General features: G+C 47.8%; 1 protein-coding gene across 1 annotated transcript in view; it reads left to right on the forward strand.

The window, feature by feature from the left end:
* Positions 1 to 5692: 5692 nt before the first annotated feature.
* The window catches only part of Mterf5 (mitochondrial transcription termination factor 5), a 29112-nt gene continuing 14335 nt past the window's right edge, over positions 5693 to 20469 (forward strand). The window contains exons 1-4 of the mRNA XM_077698023.1: positions 5693 to 6364; positions 11761 to 11995; positions 15424 to 15531; positions 17157 to 17423. Of these exons, the coding sequence (XP_077554149.1) occupies positions 5853 to 6364; positions 11761 to 11995; positions 15424 to 15531; positions 17157 to 17423 (1122 nt within the window). The 5' untranslated portion in view covers positions 5693 to 5852. The remainder of the gene's footprint in view (positions 6365 to 11760; positions 11996 to 15423; positions 15532 to 17156; positions 17424 to 20469) is intronic.

The following is a 20469-nucleotide window of genomic DNA, read 5'->3' on the forward strand; positions in this document are numbered from 1 at the left end:
AGTTTTTCTTTCCTCCAAAAGTTTTTCTTTCCTCCATTTTTCTTGCTTCATGCGAATTACCAGTATGCGCGAATCTGCAACTTGAACCCTGAGCAGCAGACAGGTTTTTGCCGCCAGCACAGTGCCATCCCAGGTGAAAATATGTGTTTTTTTTTCTAGCTGGATTATTGAACCAGAAATTTTCTCCTACTAGAAATATTCTAGCAAGAAATAGCAGAATTTCTAACTAGAAATTCAGTTTCTAGTTTATTTCTAGTTGGATTGGGATTTACTTCCAGCTAGCATATGTCAGTTTAAGCGAAGAAAAAAACCCGCAAGCTGGAAATAATCTTCTCTAGCTAAACTAAGAATTTTTCTAGGTAGAAGCTGTCGATTTCAGCTACAATCTAATAACCGAGTCAGAAATGAAGCCGGAAGATATGATTTCTTGCTAGAAATGCGCTTTCCATTTTCACGGGGGATCGGATGGATTCAATTGCTGACCTTGTCTCTGTACTAGAAAACGCGAAGGCTACCAAAAACCGCGGCCTTTGTCGTCCTTCTGGACATTCGCAAAGCCTTCGACTGCTCACCCCACGAGGCTATTCACGATGCAGTAAAACGCTGCAAAATTACTCGGCCGTCACCCTCATCTCCCCCGACGTTACAAGACTGGACGAGACACGCCACTCCATCGCGCAAGAACTAAACAAGCAACACCAAGACGGTGGGTTGCATCATGCAATGCACCTGCTCGCATCCAAAGCATCAAATTTGGGTGACAAGAGTCCTGCCTACTCAGTGTGCTCCATACTAGTTCCGCACTGCAGGCTGCGTACGAGTGCTCGTAGAAAATTAGAAATGAGAAAATCAACAGTCCCGCTTGTTCTTCATCCACATAAATCAAGCAGCCTAAAATATAGAATTCAATTCCCGAATCAAACACAAAGGCAACCAGATTTCGCTCAAATTCCAAATCAAATAACTACCCGCTCTTCATTTAAAATATCAGTTAGAAACAGGCCAGAAAATATTTCGAAGCTTAAGGAAAGACGGGGATGAAGGGTGATTTGAACTAAGACACTTTGTGTGGCTGGGGCCCCATATTTACACTGCGCTATGAGTGCGAATTCTCAGTGTGAGAAAAAATGTAAATTAGTGGACATCCTAGCAATATCGCATAATGATGTTATAATAACACACCTGCAGTGATATCGCATGGATGTCCGCAAGCAGATGATCTTGGGTGAAACATTGTATGGACATCACATGAATGTCCCAAAATGACATTGGATATTGTGACCATTTGTGGATATCCTATGGACTTTCGTGGTTTGCTGGGGAAGTACTGCACTTTCAGGCCTCATTCTTTATGTCATAGGTTGCTTAGAAATTAGGCTGCCTATTCGTAAATGAATTATTCAGATGCATGGCGAATTTCTGAAGTAAAAGAAAAGAGACAGTTATCTTTCTGTACATGTGCTACCTTTTGAAATTTTGATGCATGGCGAATTTCTGAAGTAAAAGAAAAGAGACAGTTATCTTTCTGTACATGTGCTACCTTTTGAAATTTTTCATGTGTAATTTCACTTCTGCTTCAGCTAGTGGAATTTATTGTTAGAAACAGAAGTCATGCATGAACTATAAAGAACTTTCATTTGTGGTATTGGAAGTGTATGGTGTACTTTTAGAGTGCTGCTTGATTTTGCCACTGGAAGCTCTTATGTATGAAATTCGTCCAATAAAATGGTTTTGCAAGGTTTTGCACAGAGTTCTAATTGTGCACCTGAGTGGAGGAAAAGCTCCATTGCAATGGAATGTTGAGCTATACCCACATATATTAATCAAACGTGTCCTGAAAAGGACCTACGAGCACCTTTTTGGAACATCCCAAAAATTTCCTTTCTTTGTTCTACATGGGATGTCAGACCTCCCAGTAAAGTCCTAGTCTGGGACACCCCAGGGAGGTCTATTTTTGTATCACTTGGGATGTTTTTGGAACTTTTGTGGGATGTCCCTGGGAGTTCCCAAACTCCCAGGTGGGACATCCTTAGCACTTACCTAGGATATATGTGCGTTGTCTGGAACGCACGATTGAGCGGGAAAATCAAAATTTTAACCTAAATTGTTTAATTTCTCAGTGAATAAAGCACCGTTTGTATCCGGACAAGCGCTGGGGGCACTATAAAACACGAAATCTTTCGAATAAAACCAACTTGCATTTTCTCTTCATGGCTCCTTTAATGCAGGGCCTGGCAGGGCGTTATACGGTCCCGTCTTTGGGGGCACTCGACAAAGAATGCTACGCATTAAAAGCAGGAAGGAAGTCGATAATGGTCATTACAGCGAGAGATAGCGGCAGGGAGGAATTAAAGATACATACGAGATGTAGGTTAAATAATTCAATGGAAGGACTAACGTAGGCGAGAATGTGCATGCCGTCGCCCCGATTTGAACGGGAGGTCATTAATCATCACCAGCAAGCAGCACCATCGGGGTAATAATAGAGTTAGAGTGGCCTTAGCGGCCAATTGTCATACGACCGTTATGGGGAAAGTTTTAATACAAGAAAAGTTACAGCTGTTTTCTGCTGAGCATTCGCGATGAGGTTGGCGTGTTTTTGCACAGGCAGAAAGAACATGCACGGAAGCCTAACCATAGATTGCTTCATTTCCTTTTGCCAGTGATTTAGTCAAAATAATGTTTTAAGGACGTTCATGTGTTTGAGCAACTATTTTTATTTCCCTACTAAGCATACTAACATTTCCCGCACTAAGCATTGAGCGAGTTTCACGAGTTCTCTGGGGCCCTATTCTCGACTGCACAAATTGCCGGCAATTCAGGCAATTTTCCGGAAGTCTTTTCTGATTGGCTTTCAATTTTGGTCACGTGGTTCCGGTTGACAAAGCGGTTGTGTGTGCTGTCGTCATTTTGACGTTTCATGTCGTCTACGGACACCAGTTCTAAAGTTTGCCTTATTTCTCGTTACTAAAGGCGCATAATTCTTGGCCGGCAATGAAAAACCAGACTAAATGCAGCGGACATGACAACGTAAGCCTGTCTTTCCTATTCAACAACAATACTGCTTGTAATACACACCCCCTCTGTGATTGGCTGAGAAGGCGTGACGTAATTTAAACAGTTGGCGGGAACGATTACGTGATGCATTGGCAACTTCAGCCTGCGTAAAAGTGACGTAATGCTACGTAACAGCTTGAAAATGGCGGCTGTTTTTGTCGCAAAATACAAGCAAAATAGGGCACAATATTGCCCCGGCTTACGGCGCCGCGAAATGTGCGGCAATTTGCAGCAGCCGCAGTTTCGCATGCGCGCTGCTTAAAGCATCTTTCCTACCGAAACAAATTATAGTTTCAACTGCTTCCAAGTCAGCGATCATGGAACATACAAATAACATGCAGTATTTTGCTTTTATGTTTGGCAATGAAATAAAAATTATTTGTTTGGCGTAACCGCAACATAAGAGGGCAGTACAAGCCTCTCCGTGACAAAGAGAACCCAATGCATGGCATTTGTCCATAGTTGTCCTAGTAAGCTGTTGGGTCACATGATCGAACTCAAGAGAAAAATAACAATAAAAAGTGACTATTTAGTTCATTACAGCGCTGATTGCAGTCGAGCTTGACGAATGAGTGAATCGGCGACATCGGTGCGCTCCACAGTTATCAGGCGTAGCGCTTCGCTGCTCTTATGTGTCATAGAAGCGATGGTCGCGGCCGTCTTTTTCGGTGATCACGCCATAAACTTGTAACATAGCAGCAGACGATGGCGTGGCGGCGGTGGCGGCAAGGAAGGTGATAACGCAACAAAGCTTGCATTGAAGCAGAGAGCCCAGCTATGTTAATAAAAGCGATTGAAAGAAATAAATAGATGCGGTAAAAAAATTGTGTGATGTTCTTTAGCTCGACATCCGCCTTTCGCTCGCTTTTGGATCAACGTTACTCGATCGCCTTGTGGTGTTGGGGCCCTATTCTCGACTGCACAAATTGCCGGCATTTCGCCCATGTTTTTTTGCGTAAGCGCGACGTAAGCAATCAGTGACGTGCTGCACCTATAGCTATGACGACATGCAGTGTAATTTGACGAGTCACTCATACAGATCGCTACCAAGGTATCAAATATTGTGCAAGAAAGATATAAAAACACTTGGCATGTACTATAAAAATTAAGACGGTAGCTGGGGCTGGCAAGAAAAACACATTTCTGGAGGTCAAATTTGGCGCCAACACCACAAGGCGATCGAGTAACGTTGATCCAAAAGCGAGCGAAAGGCAGATGTCGAGCTGGAGAACATCACACAATTTTTTTACCGTATCTATTTATTTCTTTCAATCGGTTTTATTAACATAGCTGGGCTCTCTGCTTCAATGCAAGCTTTGTTGCGTTATCACCTTCCCTGCCGCCACCGCCGCCACGCTATCGTCTGCTGCTATGTTACAAGTTTATGGCGTGATCACAGATCACACATAAGCGCAGCGTGATCACACATAAGCGTGATCACACATAAGCGCAGCGAAGCGCTACGCCTGATAACCGCGGAGCGCACCGATGTCGCCGATTCACTCATTCGTCAAGCTCGACTGCAATCAGCGCTGTAATGAACTAAATAGTCACTTTTCATTGTTATTTTTCTCTTGAGTTCGATCATGTGACCCAACAGCTTACTAGGACAAGTATGGACAAATGCCATGCATTGGATTCTCTTTGTCATGGAGAGGCTTGTACTGCCCTCTTATGTTGCGGTTACGCCAAACAAATAATTTTCATTTCAATGCCAAACATAAAAGCAAAATACTGCATGTTATTTGTATGTTCCATGATCGCTGACTTGGAAGCAGTTGAAACTATAATTTGTTTCCGTAGGAAACATGCTTTAAACAGCGCGCATGCGAAACTGCGCCTGCTGCAAATTGCCGCACATTTCGCGGCGCCGTAAGCCGGGGCAATATTGTGCCCTATTTTGCTTGTATTTTTCGACAAAAACAACCGCCATTTTTATGCTGTTACGTAGCATTACGTCACTTTTACGCAGGCTGAAGTTGCCAATGCATCACGTAATCGTTCCCGCCAACTGTTTAAATTACGTCACGCCTTCTCAGCCAATCACAGAGGGGGTGTGTATTACAGGCAGTATTGTTGTTGAATAGCAAAGACAGGCTTACGTTGTCATGTCCGCTGCATTTAGTCTGGTTTTTCATTGCCGGCCAAGAATTATGCGCCTTTAGTAACGAGAAATAAGGCAAACTTTAGAACTGGTGTCCGTAGACGACATGAAACGTCAAAATGACGACAGCACACACAACCGCTTTGTCAACCGGAAGCACGTGACCAAAATTGAAAGCCAATCAGAAAAGACTTCCGGAAAATTGCCTGAATTGCCGGCAATTTGTGCAGTCGAGAATAGGGCCCCTGGTCGCCAGTAATGCGAGCGCCCGCCGGCAATTTCCGTTCCCGTTGCCTACAGCACCGACACTATTTTCTGCGCTCGGAGGGACCTATCCAGACGGAAAATTTCTAGTTCGCTCTAGCCTTATTATTCTCTGATTCTCAAGGCCTTACTCGCCTCGTGATGTTCTCAAGTAGTGTCCGTTCTTTTTTTCCTAGGTGGCGCCAGCTACTACTATAATTCTGCAAAGTGAGCCAATCATCCTTCAAAGATACTCTCCCCATGATCTGTTGTATATTTCCGTAAGTGGCAGCGCACATGGCGATGCATGATCGGCATGAACGGTGTAGTTTTGATCTACATGTGTTTTTACGCTCACTGTTAAAACGTCTGCCGTCGGTAAGGTAGCAGTGCCCTACGATGCGTCTCAAGAAACCGCGAAGCCACTCGCGGTAGGCACTCCGAGGCAATGCTGCCCAACGGTCTCCGAATCGGCGGCGGGCTATGCTGGAAACTCGCCCGCACTGCGTCGTCGTCGGCAGCAACGGCTCCCTCAAGGGTAACCGGGACGACGTCGTCTCCGGCCTCTTCCAAAGCGTCTTCACGTTCTTCGAAACACGCGAGTGAACTGCCAACTCGACAACGACGGCGTTTAGACTTCTGCGACGACCACTTCGGCGTACTCGAGGAGCCGGAGGGACCCGTGAACGAGCAGTCGCGCGCCCGCATCCAGGTCCTGTCGGAATCTCTCGGTTGCTCGCTGGCGAGTGCTACCAGCATCGTGATGGGAAACCGCAAGATCCTCGACATCCGCAAAGAGACCCTGATGAAGAACATCGGCATGCTCAAGTCGCTGTTTCCCGTGCGCGACATCATGCGGCATCCGGAGATCTTCACCTTCACGTTCGGCATGGCGGAGCAGCGCTACCGCAACCTAGAAGAGTGCGGCATCAAAATCATCACGCCCGCTAGAGTGGTCAGGTGAGTCGCCTTTGACGAACCGTGATGTCTCCTGGTACCAGTATGTGTCGGAAGACGGAGCAGTGTTTGGGTGCGGAAAGTGACGCCAGTGTGTCGTTGTAACGACGAGGCTTCGATGACAATTGAGTTATTTCAACAATTCCTTGAGAACCGTGCTGCTGGCAAGGTTACCGGTACCATGTTTGCATTACCTGACGTTTAGTTTGTTGATGAGGAATGTTAAATTCTATTAGAAGTTACAGAGGGTTAAAAAAGCTCGTTTTCAGCAAACAGTGGATAGTACCTCCTCGTGTGTTCGGGCCTGAAAATGGAGGAAAGGATTTATTAGTGTGTGAAACACGACAGGCAGACTGATGTCCAGGATAAGTGAAATGGCTGCGTGATGCGTAGCCCGCAAGCCAACATGGCCAGACAGACAAGTCCTGGGAACAGTGGCCCAGCACCTCATACGTCACTTTAGAAATAAGAAATTTTGCTCAAAGACCGCCGAAGCTAACTGCGTGTCTGATATGCACCAGTGTGTGGACGGGAATGCAGTAGCAGCCTTTTTGCGAACACGTGCTTGTGGGTTTGTGAAAGGAAACAGTCATACCATGAAGAGAAGAAAACATTCAGGGTTTAGTGTGCTTTCAGAATTGTTCGTAAGAAGACGGAATCCAATAGCACAAGTATTTGATAACGTGCGTATGTGTAGGTGCTGCGAGGAGTAATTGGAACACAGGAGCTGGAACTGAACCGTATTGGAGCTCCGTAAGGCTGCTCCAGCAGTAACTACAAATTGCTGTGTAGAGTGATTGTGGGCATGTTAAAGTAAATGGGTTAAGAGGCATAGGAGGGCTTCGGCGTAATTGAAAGGGAGGGCGCATTTGAACTACAGGGGAGTAACACAGAATGGAATAAACGCACAGAACAAGGACAAATGCAGAATGTACAGGAAGAAATGGCTTGAGAGGTGTGCGTGTGCTACCGCATATTCGAAGGGAGAGCGCTTTTAAACTACAGGGGACACAGAATGGAATACATTCTGTATTTGTCCTCATTCTATGTGTTTATTCCATTCTGTGTTCCTCCCCTGCAGTTTAAATGCGCCCTGTACCGATTGCAACGAGCCCAACATCCAGCCTTAGTGGGTTAACGCAGTCAGCATGCATGTTGTGTTCCTTTCAGTTAGCGCTGCAGGTGCACAGCACTCCAATACGGTGCGGCCACATCTCCAGTGTTCCAATTACTTCAGATTGTACCTGTATGCATAATTGAGCTTCATAACAAATTTTTGGCGCAGCCTAAACACCTTAACAGTTTGCAATGCTTTTTGAGCTTCACTGCTATGCCTTAAGCATAGCGTGTATCAAGCAGGATTGCATTGTGGTGGAGACTTCATGGCGTACATGCATACTTCGTGGGTAACAGTAAATATTGACACAATGGCTGACTTAAAGGAGCCATGAAGACAAAATACAAGTTGGGTTTATTAGAAAGACTGCTTAGTCCCGATAACAATGATACCACTATCATCACAATCTTTGAACAAATAACGGAGATATGAAAGAAAACGTGTGAAGCAGTCGCGACCCCCTAGCCAATTTCTCGCAACTTTTCTATGATGTCACGGAACCTTGTTTGTGCGATTGGCGGCCGCCTAACTGACCTGTCGCGACGACACATGACTGGACGTCTGTAATGGGGCCTCTAGTTCCATTTGACCGCATCACTTGAATGCTAACATGCAGTTAACGCAGTGAAAATTATGGTTCATTGTTGGCCCGTATGATGTCACTCTTGCTCATAACACGTCACTGTGGCGCAAAATTTGAAAGTTTTTAAATACTTCTTGCTTTTTTTTTTCGTTAAAAAAAAACATATTTTGGGGCTGTAATGGAGCTGAGTGAGATGCTGAATCCTAGTTCTTTCAAATTACATGAATTTGTATTTTCTCTTCATGGCTCCTTTAAGAGAGACAGGCGTGCAAAGGGATTGTCTGTGAACTTGAAGCTGCGTCCCAGAGTTCGTGATGCCAATTGCTCGCCTGTGCATTCTCGTTCCCTTCGCTCACGTGCTGCTGGTGATGGGAGTGGCAGAATAAATCAAGTGCTGGATGCAGAGCCAAAGAGTGAACTACTTTGCCATCCTTCACGGGCTGTTAAGCTAAGTGCAAGATCAAACCCAGTGTTGTCTCAGTTCCCTGCAGTATGGGCAAATTTTTCCACAGACAGGCACACTCAGTAATAAAACCATCAGTTAGTGGTAGTGCTTATCTAATCAGCTGCTATGAAACACCATTCAGTGTAGTAGCATTCTTGCCACCGTCGTCCACAAATGCTTTCATGTCCTTGTGCACTCATGGGGATCGCCTCTTGCTGTACCCCTCTATAGGAAATCGATGCACGAATACTTAAGTCGTGAGCAATAATCTTTTGCTGCAGCGCTCGGTATATTAAAACAGTCGAGGGGATGGATATTAGACAGTGGTTATACACATGAAGAATTCCATCAGCCGTAATGTAATGAGGAAACATAAAGAGAAAATTGTATGTGAAAGCAAGTAGAGCGGTGCTGGAATTATCTGATACTCCTGTCGTACGACGGGCACACTCAGTCGTGATTGGGTCAATCCGAATCGAGCTTAATCCGGATCAGGTGCTGCACGGCAGTTTCAATCGCGATCGAGCCCGATTCCGCTTGAACTCCGTCCTAGTTTCCCAGGTCCGATTGAGGTTTCCAAGCGCGATCGGATGAAAGCGGTGATACTCTCGTCCCCTCTTAGCAATGGAACAGAAGGTGACAACTTCGACTAACGCCACAAATTGTATCAAATAATTTGACCCAAATAAGCGTGCAGTAACATTTATGTAGTTACGTATACCTACGACCGCGCAAAGTTGCCAGACACCAGCCGCGAAGTACATTTTTGGTGCCATTTGGTGTACGTGACTGCAACCGGTGCAACTTCGCAATCGGCGTTGAAATGTGCTGTGTAGCAGCGGCAGTGCGTCTAGCCAACACCACCTAGAACTGTCTAGCGCGCTCGAAAAGTCAGTCGCGTTTCGCTTCAACCCGGATAGAAAGCGCCCGTGTGACAGGGGTGTTAAGAACAAAAAGGGAATACACCAAGAGGTGACACACAAAAAGGTAGAAGTGGCCTTGAATGACTCCGTGTGGGCGCTAGTGTGGAAAGAGATAACATTTGACCAGCACTTCTTATTAATTTTATAAATGATGTCACGTTCAGTAGTATAACTGCGTGATAAAGACTGAGCTACTTTCCTACACTGAAGATCATTGTGAGCTTTTGATATTATGGCTTGTAGTGACGGTGCGCTGTGACAGCCCATAACTCGTTTATTTACGAGCAGTGAATGAAAGGCTGCTTGTCCCGCTTGACAATGTTTCTTTTGTGCTGAATGAAAGAGGAGCTGCATTTGATGCTTGCTTGCATGCTTTTCCCCTGGGAGCCTTATGTTGCGAAATCTGGAGCTAGTAACCGAGCTCTATACACTGGGAAATTCAAGTGATTTCCACTGGTATGGATATAGGGTGAGGTTGGCAATTCATGCTCGGCATACTGACGGCTAGACCGTATCCAGGTTCGGTTACGTCATTGCTTTGCTTGGATGACATCTGGCTGGCAGCATACATAAACAAGTTGCAATGAGACAGGCATTGTGTAAGTGTAACTAAAGTTGAACTTCCTTATAAGGGACATGTACCAGGGAGGTGTTTCTGTCTCTTACATGAGAGGTCTCTTATAAGCAGGGAACCATGTTTTCACTAATTGATCAACCCCCTAGTTCAGTGTGGGCACCATGCGTCTAAAATGAGCTCAAAAGAACACTGCAGCATGTTCCACAAGGTTCATTATAATTTGTTTTGCTCCCAGAATTCATAAAATAGTTCTGAATCTTTGTTTGCTTCATGAGTGTATTTACACTGTTTTTTACAACAGCTTTTACAAGCTTTCTCTCCCTTCACTGTTTGCGAAAGATGAATCGTAGATTCCAAGTTCGCAAGTGTGGTGAATAGTCTGAGCACAGAGCTTCTTCCGCTGTGTGCTCTGGCTACTCATCACGCTTGCAGGACTCAACATCTGCGATACTTCTTGATTAATTGGAGCTGCGTGATTGGGAGAGCCCAGTGCACACTCCCGGTATTATTGGCTTGCACAGAAGCCCACATGCGTGGTCACGCTCTTACGCATGGCACTAAGCTGCAACCACATCAGTACATTGCATTTCCATTCACAGGGCTTCTCGTCATAGTTTCATAGCTGACGAAACCACACTGTGTTTGCTGAAGTTAAAATAAATAGCGACTGTGCACATCTGTCGTCCCTCTTTGCTTCCACAATGGACGCAACTGCAGTTAGCGACTGGTCGTACCGCATCTGAAGTTAAAATGCCTAAAGTTGAAATCTGAAGTTAAAGTTAAAGCGAGATTGTTGACCAAATTTCAAGGATAACTTGTCCTTCATAACCAACTGTCCTCTATATCCGATGTCTGTTACAGAAGAGGTCAAATTAATGGGAAAGATAGGGTGGCCATCCAAGTGGGTGAATAGTGTCTCTTATTCCCAAATGTCTCTGACATCCGTGCCTCTTATAATGAGGGTCAACTGTAACACAATAGTCTTTGCTAGGCATTCTATGCGAGCTTCAGGGACAAAGAACAGTGTAGAGCACACCAAATTGCACAAGGCCATTTGATCACAGCATGCTAAATGAGATTGGTTTGGTGTGACTGACTTTTGCCTGGGTGCTGAAGACACGCACTGTAAACAAGCCTTTACATGCTGCAGCTTGGGCTTCTGCAGGAACAAATGGAAGATCGGCAGCTATGTCACTGTGCGGACGTGCGGTTTCACCATCCAAAGATGGGGCGTGTGTCAGTTACAACAGGCATTTATTCCCCACAGTTGTGAACCTTTTGCAGGCAGCAAAAAGAGACACAATAATGAACCAATGCGCCCACGAGCAGCAGGCTCCAAACCTCTCGCGGTGTGCCTCCTGTGTGCTTGTTCACAGGGACTGTGGCTTTTTTAAATCTGCGCATTAATGAGCATCTGTGATGAAGAGGATCGTTTAGACAGGAAGTTTACCTATGCCATTCGGGGTGGTCAAGCGTAGAAACGTGCATCAAAAAGCGTCTTTTTTGACCTCTCCCTCACGATCAAGTGATGGTTCGGTCCACATACATATCTGCTAGGGCCACAATATTCACGGGGCCTATTTAGACAATGATACATAGAGCCATGGTCCGGCAACAACAATGAGGAGCGGTGAATTGACTTCAGCCTCTGCTTCTTGTAAATCGTCCCCATCATATAAATACATCGCTTCATCGCCAACCATGGTTCCCGTCATCCGTTCTGCTTCCTCGTCAATCTATTGATGCCGTCGCAGGTACGCCGACCTGATGACCCAGCCGGCCTACTCGCTCAAGCTGTCCGGCCTGATCGCGGCCGAGACGGACGCGGCCACGCACCTGCTCTCCTTCCTGGACTGCCCGGCCGGAGTGCGGGCGGAGATCCTGTCGGGGCTGCCCCTGCACCACCCCATCAGCCTGAGCCTGGCCGAGGTCAAGCGGGCCGTCCTCCGTGGGTACCTGGCCTGGCGACTGGGATGCTCTCGGGAAGAGGTGGGCACTCCTTGGGAAGAGGACTCCGAAGCGATGTGTGCTGTTTGTTGTCCATGACGATGACATTAAAGGGGCACTGACACAAAATTTTGAAGGCGAGATAACTTCAGAGATAGATTGGTGGGAACACATATACATCATCTGAAAAATATCAGCGGCGAACACAGCCTAGAACATATTTAAAATCAATTTTAAAGTGTGCGAAACGCAACCGAGCAGCCAGGAGAGGACCACGCGCAATCGACATCCCGAGGATATTATGTAAATAAAGAACATCCAAACACGTCACGAGTTTGTGTTTGCCACTTCCGCACTGCCGGCGTTTTTCGCCGGCTCATCCGGCTCGCCGCTCCAATCGGAGGGCCGGAGGGCGGAGCTTCTGCTCTCGAGAACGAACGACCCGATCGTTGGCGGCGGAGGCGCCGTGATTTCGTCAGCTCATCGGGCAGCTGGCCGCGACCAAAGTTCTACAGCGATTCCAGGCACTCTGTTTCTATTACTGTTTATTACCATTGGATGCGAAAACGCGCCGGAGGCACGAAAAGCCCACTGAGCTAGCCGCACGGTCGCTGTGCAGGCGGCGGCCACGGCCGCGAAGTGGCCCAGGCCGGCGCAGGTAGCTCGAGTGATAGCTTGTTACCGCTGCACGAAATTGCCCCCAAGTCCCGATCATGGTGGCTTGCATGAGAAAGGAGTTAATGATGCGATGGCGGGTTGCATTAAAAATTGTCATCTGCACCGCTTACGAGAGCGGCACTCGAATATCCGCCTCAGTGCTAAGCCGAACACATCTGTAGGCGGACCTGTAGGCAGACCGGCCGGCTGCTCCCAGCGCGCGTCTTGCCACCCACCGTCTCGAGCGTCGCGCGTCGTTCTTTAGCCGCGGTAGCATTTGCACTCGCAGCGGCTGTGTCACATCCACGGTCGCTTTTTAATTAAGCGCCTCACGAGACCAGTACGTGGGGGCATTCGCAGAAACTGCCGTCGATGCGGATTCGACAGTGCTACGGCGGCTCTGCTCTGTGATATCCCTCCGACGGTCACGTGGTCAGCTTTGTTCACACAAAATCCACAAAATCCATCGTTTCGCGGCACTCGCTGAAACCGAAACTGCGACTGGCCGCATTGAAAATGCCTCTAATTAAACAACCGTTGCACGCTGAAGCAAATGAGGTTTATACAGGTTATAAGTAGGTCACTAGCTACTTATCGCAACAAAAAAAACAAGATGCAAAATTTTTGTGTCAGTGCCCCTTTAAGAAAAAACGCAAACATATGCACTTTTGATGAGCTAAACAACTTATTTAATGTAAGAAACGCAACATTATACAAATGGTGCTTCTTCGTTGGGGCTTGGATGGCGACTGCTCGCCCGCCTCTCCCGCTGTTTCGCCGCTCACGCGGCGGGGCAAAGTTCCGTTATAAGAGCCCACCGTTAAGCGAGCATCCCAGAGGCCGCATCCCGGGAAACGTAAACGCACCACGCGCTTGAGAGCCGGGGGCCATATATGTAGTTTCGTCTGGCGTTCTGTGTGCGACACTGTTTGGGGGTGTAGTGCGTGTCTCTGTGATTGTTGGTCCTTTTTTGCGGCCTCTTCTAGTGGAATTTAAGGTGCTGTGGGTGGTCACTACCTGTGATTAAGTGGACAGCTTGTGCTCATCCTCAGATCTGCGCAGCGGTACTGTTCTTTTCGGGGTGTGCTTCTCTGTAGCCAGACTGTGTAGTGGAGACAGAACTGCGTGAATTTGGAAATACGGATACTGCCTCTAGCAGCTCTGGGTGTTATAGTTTAGGACCTCTTCAAACTGCAGTGTTGTGCTCCTGTGCTCTTGTGCTCTTTTCGTGTTGTGATTTTCATGTATTTTGGTGTTTTTTTACTAATCAACTAATACTTTTTTTCTGACTGGCTGCAAACCTGCCATGGCTTTGCTGATGCGGGTGTTGTTACCTACTTTTTTTCTTGTTTTCTTTTGGGAGGGGGTGAACACGTAAAGGAATTGAAATTGGGTGGAAAGATGCTGGGAACTTTGAAAGATGGCGGTCGTTCGTGGGCTGCCCAAATGCGAAAGTTTTGGCCTGTCTGTCGGTCACTCAGCACAACTAATTGATGCCCCTAGCCGAACAGGGAACGAATGAATTAATTTATTGCATCTATCGTAGAAAGGCAAGTCCACCAGCAGGCGTAGTTTGTCTCACCTAAGGGTGGACACCGGAACACCTGCTGTTGTGGGAGTGTGGGGATAAAATAGAAGCAGGAAAGGGAGAAGAAAGAGTGTGCGAGGATACATATACCATATTTATTCCATTATAAGGCGGTCAGATCATTAGTGAGGGTGCAGTTTGGAGAGTAAAAAAAATTGCCACACACACACGCACGCACGCGCACACACACGCACGCACTGAGCTTCGAATATAAGGCAGGGTATGACTTTGAGACTATGGATTTTGAAAAAAAAAAACTTGCTTTATATTCGAATAAATACAGTATACATATATACCAGACAATACACTATATAAAAAAAGGCACACACACACACACTCAAAAACACACACACACATACACACATCTGCAGTCTGGTTCGCTACCAGGAGAAACAATTGGCTCCGTGTCTGTTTTCTTCACTACAGAACAGCGGCTCCAATGACTTGTGCATGTCCACAGTGGAAAGGAAACCTCAGGTGTATTCGAGGCAAAACATAAGTACGCACGTGAGAGTAGCAGTGTTGTTGTAATTAGGAATTCACATAGGAAAATTTCAAAATGGCCAGCGAAGGAAACGCGCTAAAAACAGTGTTGAAGAGAGGTGATATAGAATGCCATGTCCCAACGGGGTGTGAGAAGTGTTATCACGGGAAAATCTGATTTAACTGAGCAAACCTCTATTGCATTCGCCGTGGGAAGAGCATGAGGGATGGGTGTGGGAGAGGGTAAATATGGTTACATAGAAGGGGAAGCGGAAACTATCACCTTTCTATGACAAGCAGATATGCGAGCACTTTTTTATCATAAAATGGGAGGTCTGCATGGCTCCGTCGAAAGATTTGTGTGTCCTACTGCGAGGAGCACAATTATGAGTGTGATCACAGTTCTGCTTCTCGTAAGAGGGTGAGATAGGTCATCCCACTCTGTTACTAAATACACGCCGCAGGATCTACAACTTCAGCCAAAGTCTTATAAAGCGGGGATTTATCCAGAATTTCGATTTTGGGGGCTGTCGAAATCCTCCTGGGGGGTGCTGGGGGCCTGTTAACGGGGGGGGGGTGTATAAATCCCCGGGCGGGGTGCCCGTGGTTGAGAAATCTTTTTTAGTGGTGTCCAAATCCCTCTGGGGGAGGGGGGTGTTGGGGGTGTGTGTATAAATCCCTGGTATAAACTGAAGCAGGTGTTTCATGTCCTGTGCCTTCTTTTTCTTGCCATGACCCCCAGATTGATGCGCTGGTGAAAAAGTACCCATCGGTGGACAACCGCAGCCTGCAGTTTCTTCGCCACACCATTGAGCTGCTCACCAACCACTTCCACATGCCCTGCTCCAAGGCAAGCGTCTGCAAATACCTCCCACTAGCCCCTCTGCTTTTTTGGTCATGTTCCCCGCTCCGCGTTGGATTCTCTTCCTCAGGGTCACTGGGGGATTTTGTTTTAGTGCTGCCAGCTAGTGCGAACCGTGAATGAGGAGTTCGGCTACAGGTACCATATTTCCTCTGTTATTGTGCGCTGCTTTTTTTCTCTCCAAGGACATATTGAGGCGACTGCGGTGCCAACAGCACCATGGCCACCTCAATATGTCGCGGGAGCTCTAAAATCGGCCGTTTAGGTCGAAGCGCAGGTGACGTCATGAGCTTGCTCGATGGCATGGATGAGCTTTCTTGTGCACACAAGGATTAAAATTGATTTAAAATCTGTGCTACTGAACTGTCACGGTTCAAACTTCCAAGGGGGTATCTCCATGTACAAATGAAGCTTTTTACATACCGTATAAACCGGATTATAGGTCGACCCGGTATATAGTTAAACTAAGAAAAACAGCACAAACGACGGGACGAAGAAAGGTAAGACTAAACACAGGCGCTGTGTTTAGTCTTACCTTTCTTCGTCCTGTCGTTTGCGCTGTTTTTCTTAGTTTAACAATGTACCAACTGGCCCGTCAGCATACCCTTCCGGTATATAGGTCGACCCCCAACCTTGAGGTGGGAAAAGTTGACAAGAAAAATAATTCGGCACAGAAGCGCACTCACAATGTCTATATTTAATTTCGACGCCCGTCCGTCACTGCCACTCACTATGCCTGCCGAAGTCACTCGTCCGAGCTCTCAGAGTCGTCCAAGGATGACTGCTTCGCACTGTCATCTCCCATGCCATCAGGCGCATTGCTGATGGAGCACTCCCTGAACGCTCGTGTAACCATGTAGTCGGGCAGCGACTGCCCAGAGAAGGACACTCAGCTTGACACGGTTGCAACTGGCCCGTATAGGTCTTTTTGTTGTCGTCGGCTATGCACTCATTGTACAGCTTGCGGAGCCCGTCCGCGCATGGCCTACGGAGCGATCGGGAGCGAAGTTCCCGGACGAAGTCCGCCACTTTGTTCTCCAACTCGGGGTGCACCGCTTGACGTCCACGGAACGATCAGTTTCGGGGGTTGCACGCGCACAGCTTAGTTTTCTGGCTCCACCAGTACCGCACACTTTTCTCCGAAACGCCTAACTGGTGTTGCACCGCCATATTCCCATTCTGCTCGGTGACTCAATCGCCGTCAGCTTAAACGCCGCGGTAAACTGGCGTTGACTGCCGCCACTCATCTCGGAACTGAGACGTACAGAAATGTACGCACGCACGCACAATAAACGAGTAAAAGACGAAAAACTAGAGAAAAGTGAAATCAAATAAAGGCCTGATAGTGCGAGAGAGCAGACCGACACGAATGGCGATGGCGACGGACTGCGCTTGCACATTGTTGCCAGACAACGATTTACATTCTGCCAATGACCGCTATATAAGGGGAGGGGTGACTTTTGTGCGGATTTTTTTGGAAAAAAACTCGACCTATATTCCGGTTTATACGGTAGTTATCTGAGCTTTGAAATTCCGCGTCAGTAGTCCTAGGATTCTGGGAAGCCAAAAATATTTCCCTCGCATATTCCCCCTCCTTCTGCCCTTGTGTGCAGATCCTGCGCAACGGGTTCGTGCTGCTGGCGCACCCGGGCAACCTGGAGGCGCAGCTGTCGCAGGTGCGCCACCTGGCGGGGGGCCTGGACGTGCGGGAGCTGGCCGGCCTCTGCCCACGCCTCCTCACCGTGCCAGCCGAGAACCTGATCCGGGTCGAGCGGCTGCTGCAGGCCCACGGGGTGACGCCCGCCCAGGTGCAGCGCTGCATTCGCATATACAGCCTCAGCCCCGAGACCATCGAGGCACGCCTGCAGGAGATCAGCAAGGTCGGTCAGATGAACAGCAGGGGCGGCAGTGTAGTCCCTTGGAAAGTGTACTAGTCAGCCGTTCGGGCCAGTCTCGTGTTACAACACCGTGTCGCCGCAGCGATGAAAACGCGTGAAAAAACAGCGCACAGGTTGACTGGCTTTTGAAAACCGGGTCACCCACCAACTGAGCCACTATTCCTCTTCTTGCACCAGTCGACCTTTTATGCTGCACGTTCCCCTGGTACAGTTGAGCCCGGCTCTGAGGCTAACCTTCGACACTGCTGGAAGCTGGACCTGACTAGAGTTGAGCCCTGCTGGGAGGCTAGGCCAGGAGGCTAGCGTGTGCTCTTCGCTCTTTGCTGACGCACGCTGCTTTCGCGCTCTCCCTCATCGCGTGGAGGCAGTGTGTGCGTCTTTTTTCTTTCTATTTTTTTGCTGAAGCCACCGGACCAAGCACAAGCCCCACTGTTGTAACACAACTTGATAATATATAGCTTGCTTTTCAACTTAGGTAACATTTGAAGGTAGTTTATTCATGTTTTCTTGTTTTTTTTTTGTTTGTTTGTTTTATGCAGGGGTGAGACAGCTGCGCATATTGCACAGTTGTGATACAAACCTGTTTTCTACTGCCAGGCTGCTCCAAGAGCTTGAAAATTTTTAAAATTGCGCCAAAGTGCTCCAAAACGGTCTGAGAGCCAAGGATTTTAACGCTCCCGTCAGTTTCACTGGGGAAAAACGCTTACTGATGGCATACTCTTCCAGCATCTCCAAGGTGATGCTGTTTGTGAAGGTTTAATTCATTGATCATTTAATTTTAAAAAAAAACGCGTAAAATTGTCCCTGTGATATTTTTTTCGGGAGTGGCAATGTCAGGTTGTACATGTTATATTGTGTGAGTTTTTAATGTTGTTCCATCGAAAACCATTGCAAAGTCCTGTAGAAAAAATACTTATGTGTACTGAGGCATCATTCTGCAAGTGATGAAAAAAACGACAAGTTTTGGAGCGCCGTATCTCCGGAACGACATTACTGGGCACCGCCATCTTGGTCTGGTGAAGATTGGAAAACATGGCTGCCGGGCGAAGCAGTTGCTCGTGGTTCAGGCAGAGTGCTTTCGGCCAATTTCTACTGTGGGTTTGGTTATGAAGTGGCTGGATTTACATTTAGTCGTTTGATATGTTGCAGGAAGTTGCGTGACTCGAAAACGGGAGTTCATCAAAAACAACCTGGCGCCCGCGAATTTGCCGTGTTTCAGCCTTGAATGTGGGGCGCGTTGTGTGCTTGAAGTGAAATTTCGGACTCATTGCGGTGTTATAAAACGCTGAGTTATTGCTGCCTTTCACAGCGAGCTTGCGAGCGGCGGGAATGGGACGATCGACACTGCAGTAGTGGCGTCGCAGGCTACATCGCTGCAAAATGTTCACGCAGTGTTGGATAGTGGGACGGGCTATTATTGCTCGCTAGTAGTAATAGTTCATCTATCTGAAGTGAAATATACCGTAATTACCCGATTCTAACGCGCCCCCAGTTCTCCTGGCAAAAAAACCGAAAAAACTTGCACCTCCGATTGTAACGCACACGGAACTTTGTGAGCAAGAAAAACGAATGTGATAGAAACGGGCGATTTATTTCTCGAAGTAGTCTCACTCATCTCACTCCCAGTCGCTCTCCGCTGACCGCAACATCTCGTTCTTGGTGCATGAAGGAAAAAAAAACTTTAGGAGGGAGCATCACGTGACAATCGTGAAGCCTAGTCATAAAAAAATAAAAAGGAAAAAACTGATGGGAGATTTACCCCTCACGTGACAGACAAGCGGTACTTCTTGGCGCCTCATGCGGCCGCCCGCCCGCCCACGCTGCGTGCGTCGTTCCGTTCCGTACGGTTTCCGGGCCGTCCAGGTATTCGGGTTTCGGCGACGAATCCCCGTCCAGGCGTTGCGCGCAGCGCTGCCGGCAACCCGAAACGCGCCGCGGGCTGATCGCACAGGCAAAGCGGTCGGACGGGAGAGACAGAAAACGTCTTTATTTATTGAGCTTTGGGATCCGTCGAAGTTCACGCCGCAGTCAAGTGTTGTGTGCCGCCGCTGTGCAAAAGTGGAGATGACAGAGTACGGCATCCGTGCCTTATATTTTATTTCACAAAACACACAGCACTTTCCTGGTTCTGGTCATTTTAGCCTTTCACCGCCCAGGCGTAATTTAGCATTCGTTACCCGTATACCTATCGCACGGATTGAGCAGTACTCGGACAACCAGCCCGCGTACTGCCTGCGACGCGAGGCGGAAAATGATCCGTTCTTCCTGCGCCCGCACCCAACCTCAGTGCTTCTGTACCTTTTGTTTTCTAATGCACTGAAGGAGACAGCAACGTAACATAGACGTCACCACGACAATTGTGGCATGTAAAACGAGCCACCATGCCAGAGCACCGATAAGGCGAGCGTATGCAAATGTGCACGCAAGCAAAACCGAAGCTTTTCGCACCACCTCTCCGCTGACTGGACACTCATTACAGGGCTATGATGTAAAGGGAAGGTGGCACGATAACTCCCAGCAGAATTCCAAACGCAATCGTCAAAGCACACCTGGCAAACACCATGCACCCGTGAGCCGCTCCATGCTTGTGAATGTTTACAGCTGCTCGTTCGAGCAAAGCCGGTCATGGTTCCAGCGGTAAGCGTCAAATTGGGCTCGCAGCTCATGAAGGTGCTTCCTGAGCATGGGGTCTACGAATCGTGTCGCTTTGAACAGTGACAGTACTTCCACGATACGAGGGCGGGAGCGCAACGCTGGCGAAAAATCTCGTACGGCGCCTTCGGCAACGCCACTCGCCTCCACCTCCACCGCCAGCCAGCCAGAGCCACTAAATGCTACCGCGGGCCTGAGAGTGGTGCATCTTCCATGATGCATTGCGCGGGAGGAGCCCGAGGAGAGGAGAATGCGGCGTCAGAGGAGGTTGGCTTGCCAAAGCTGGGCCGCCTGACGTCATGCTCCCTCCTAACATTTTTCTTCCTCCATGCCTTGGTGCCGTCAAGCGCATTCACGATGCCACACTTCTGAACGA

The sequence above is a fragment of the Haemaphysalis longicornis genome, unplaced genomic scaffold, assembly GCF_048455015.1.
Source record: "Haemaphysalis longicornis isolate Haplotype H1 unplaced genomic scaffold, Haemaphysalis longicornis Haplotype H1 scaffold_2, whole genome shotgun sequence".
Taxonomy (NCBI): Eukaryota; Metazoa; Arthropoda; class Arachnida; order Ixodida; family Ixodidae; genus Haemaphysalis; species Haemaphysalis longicornis.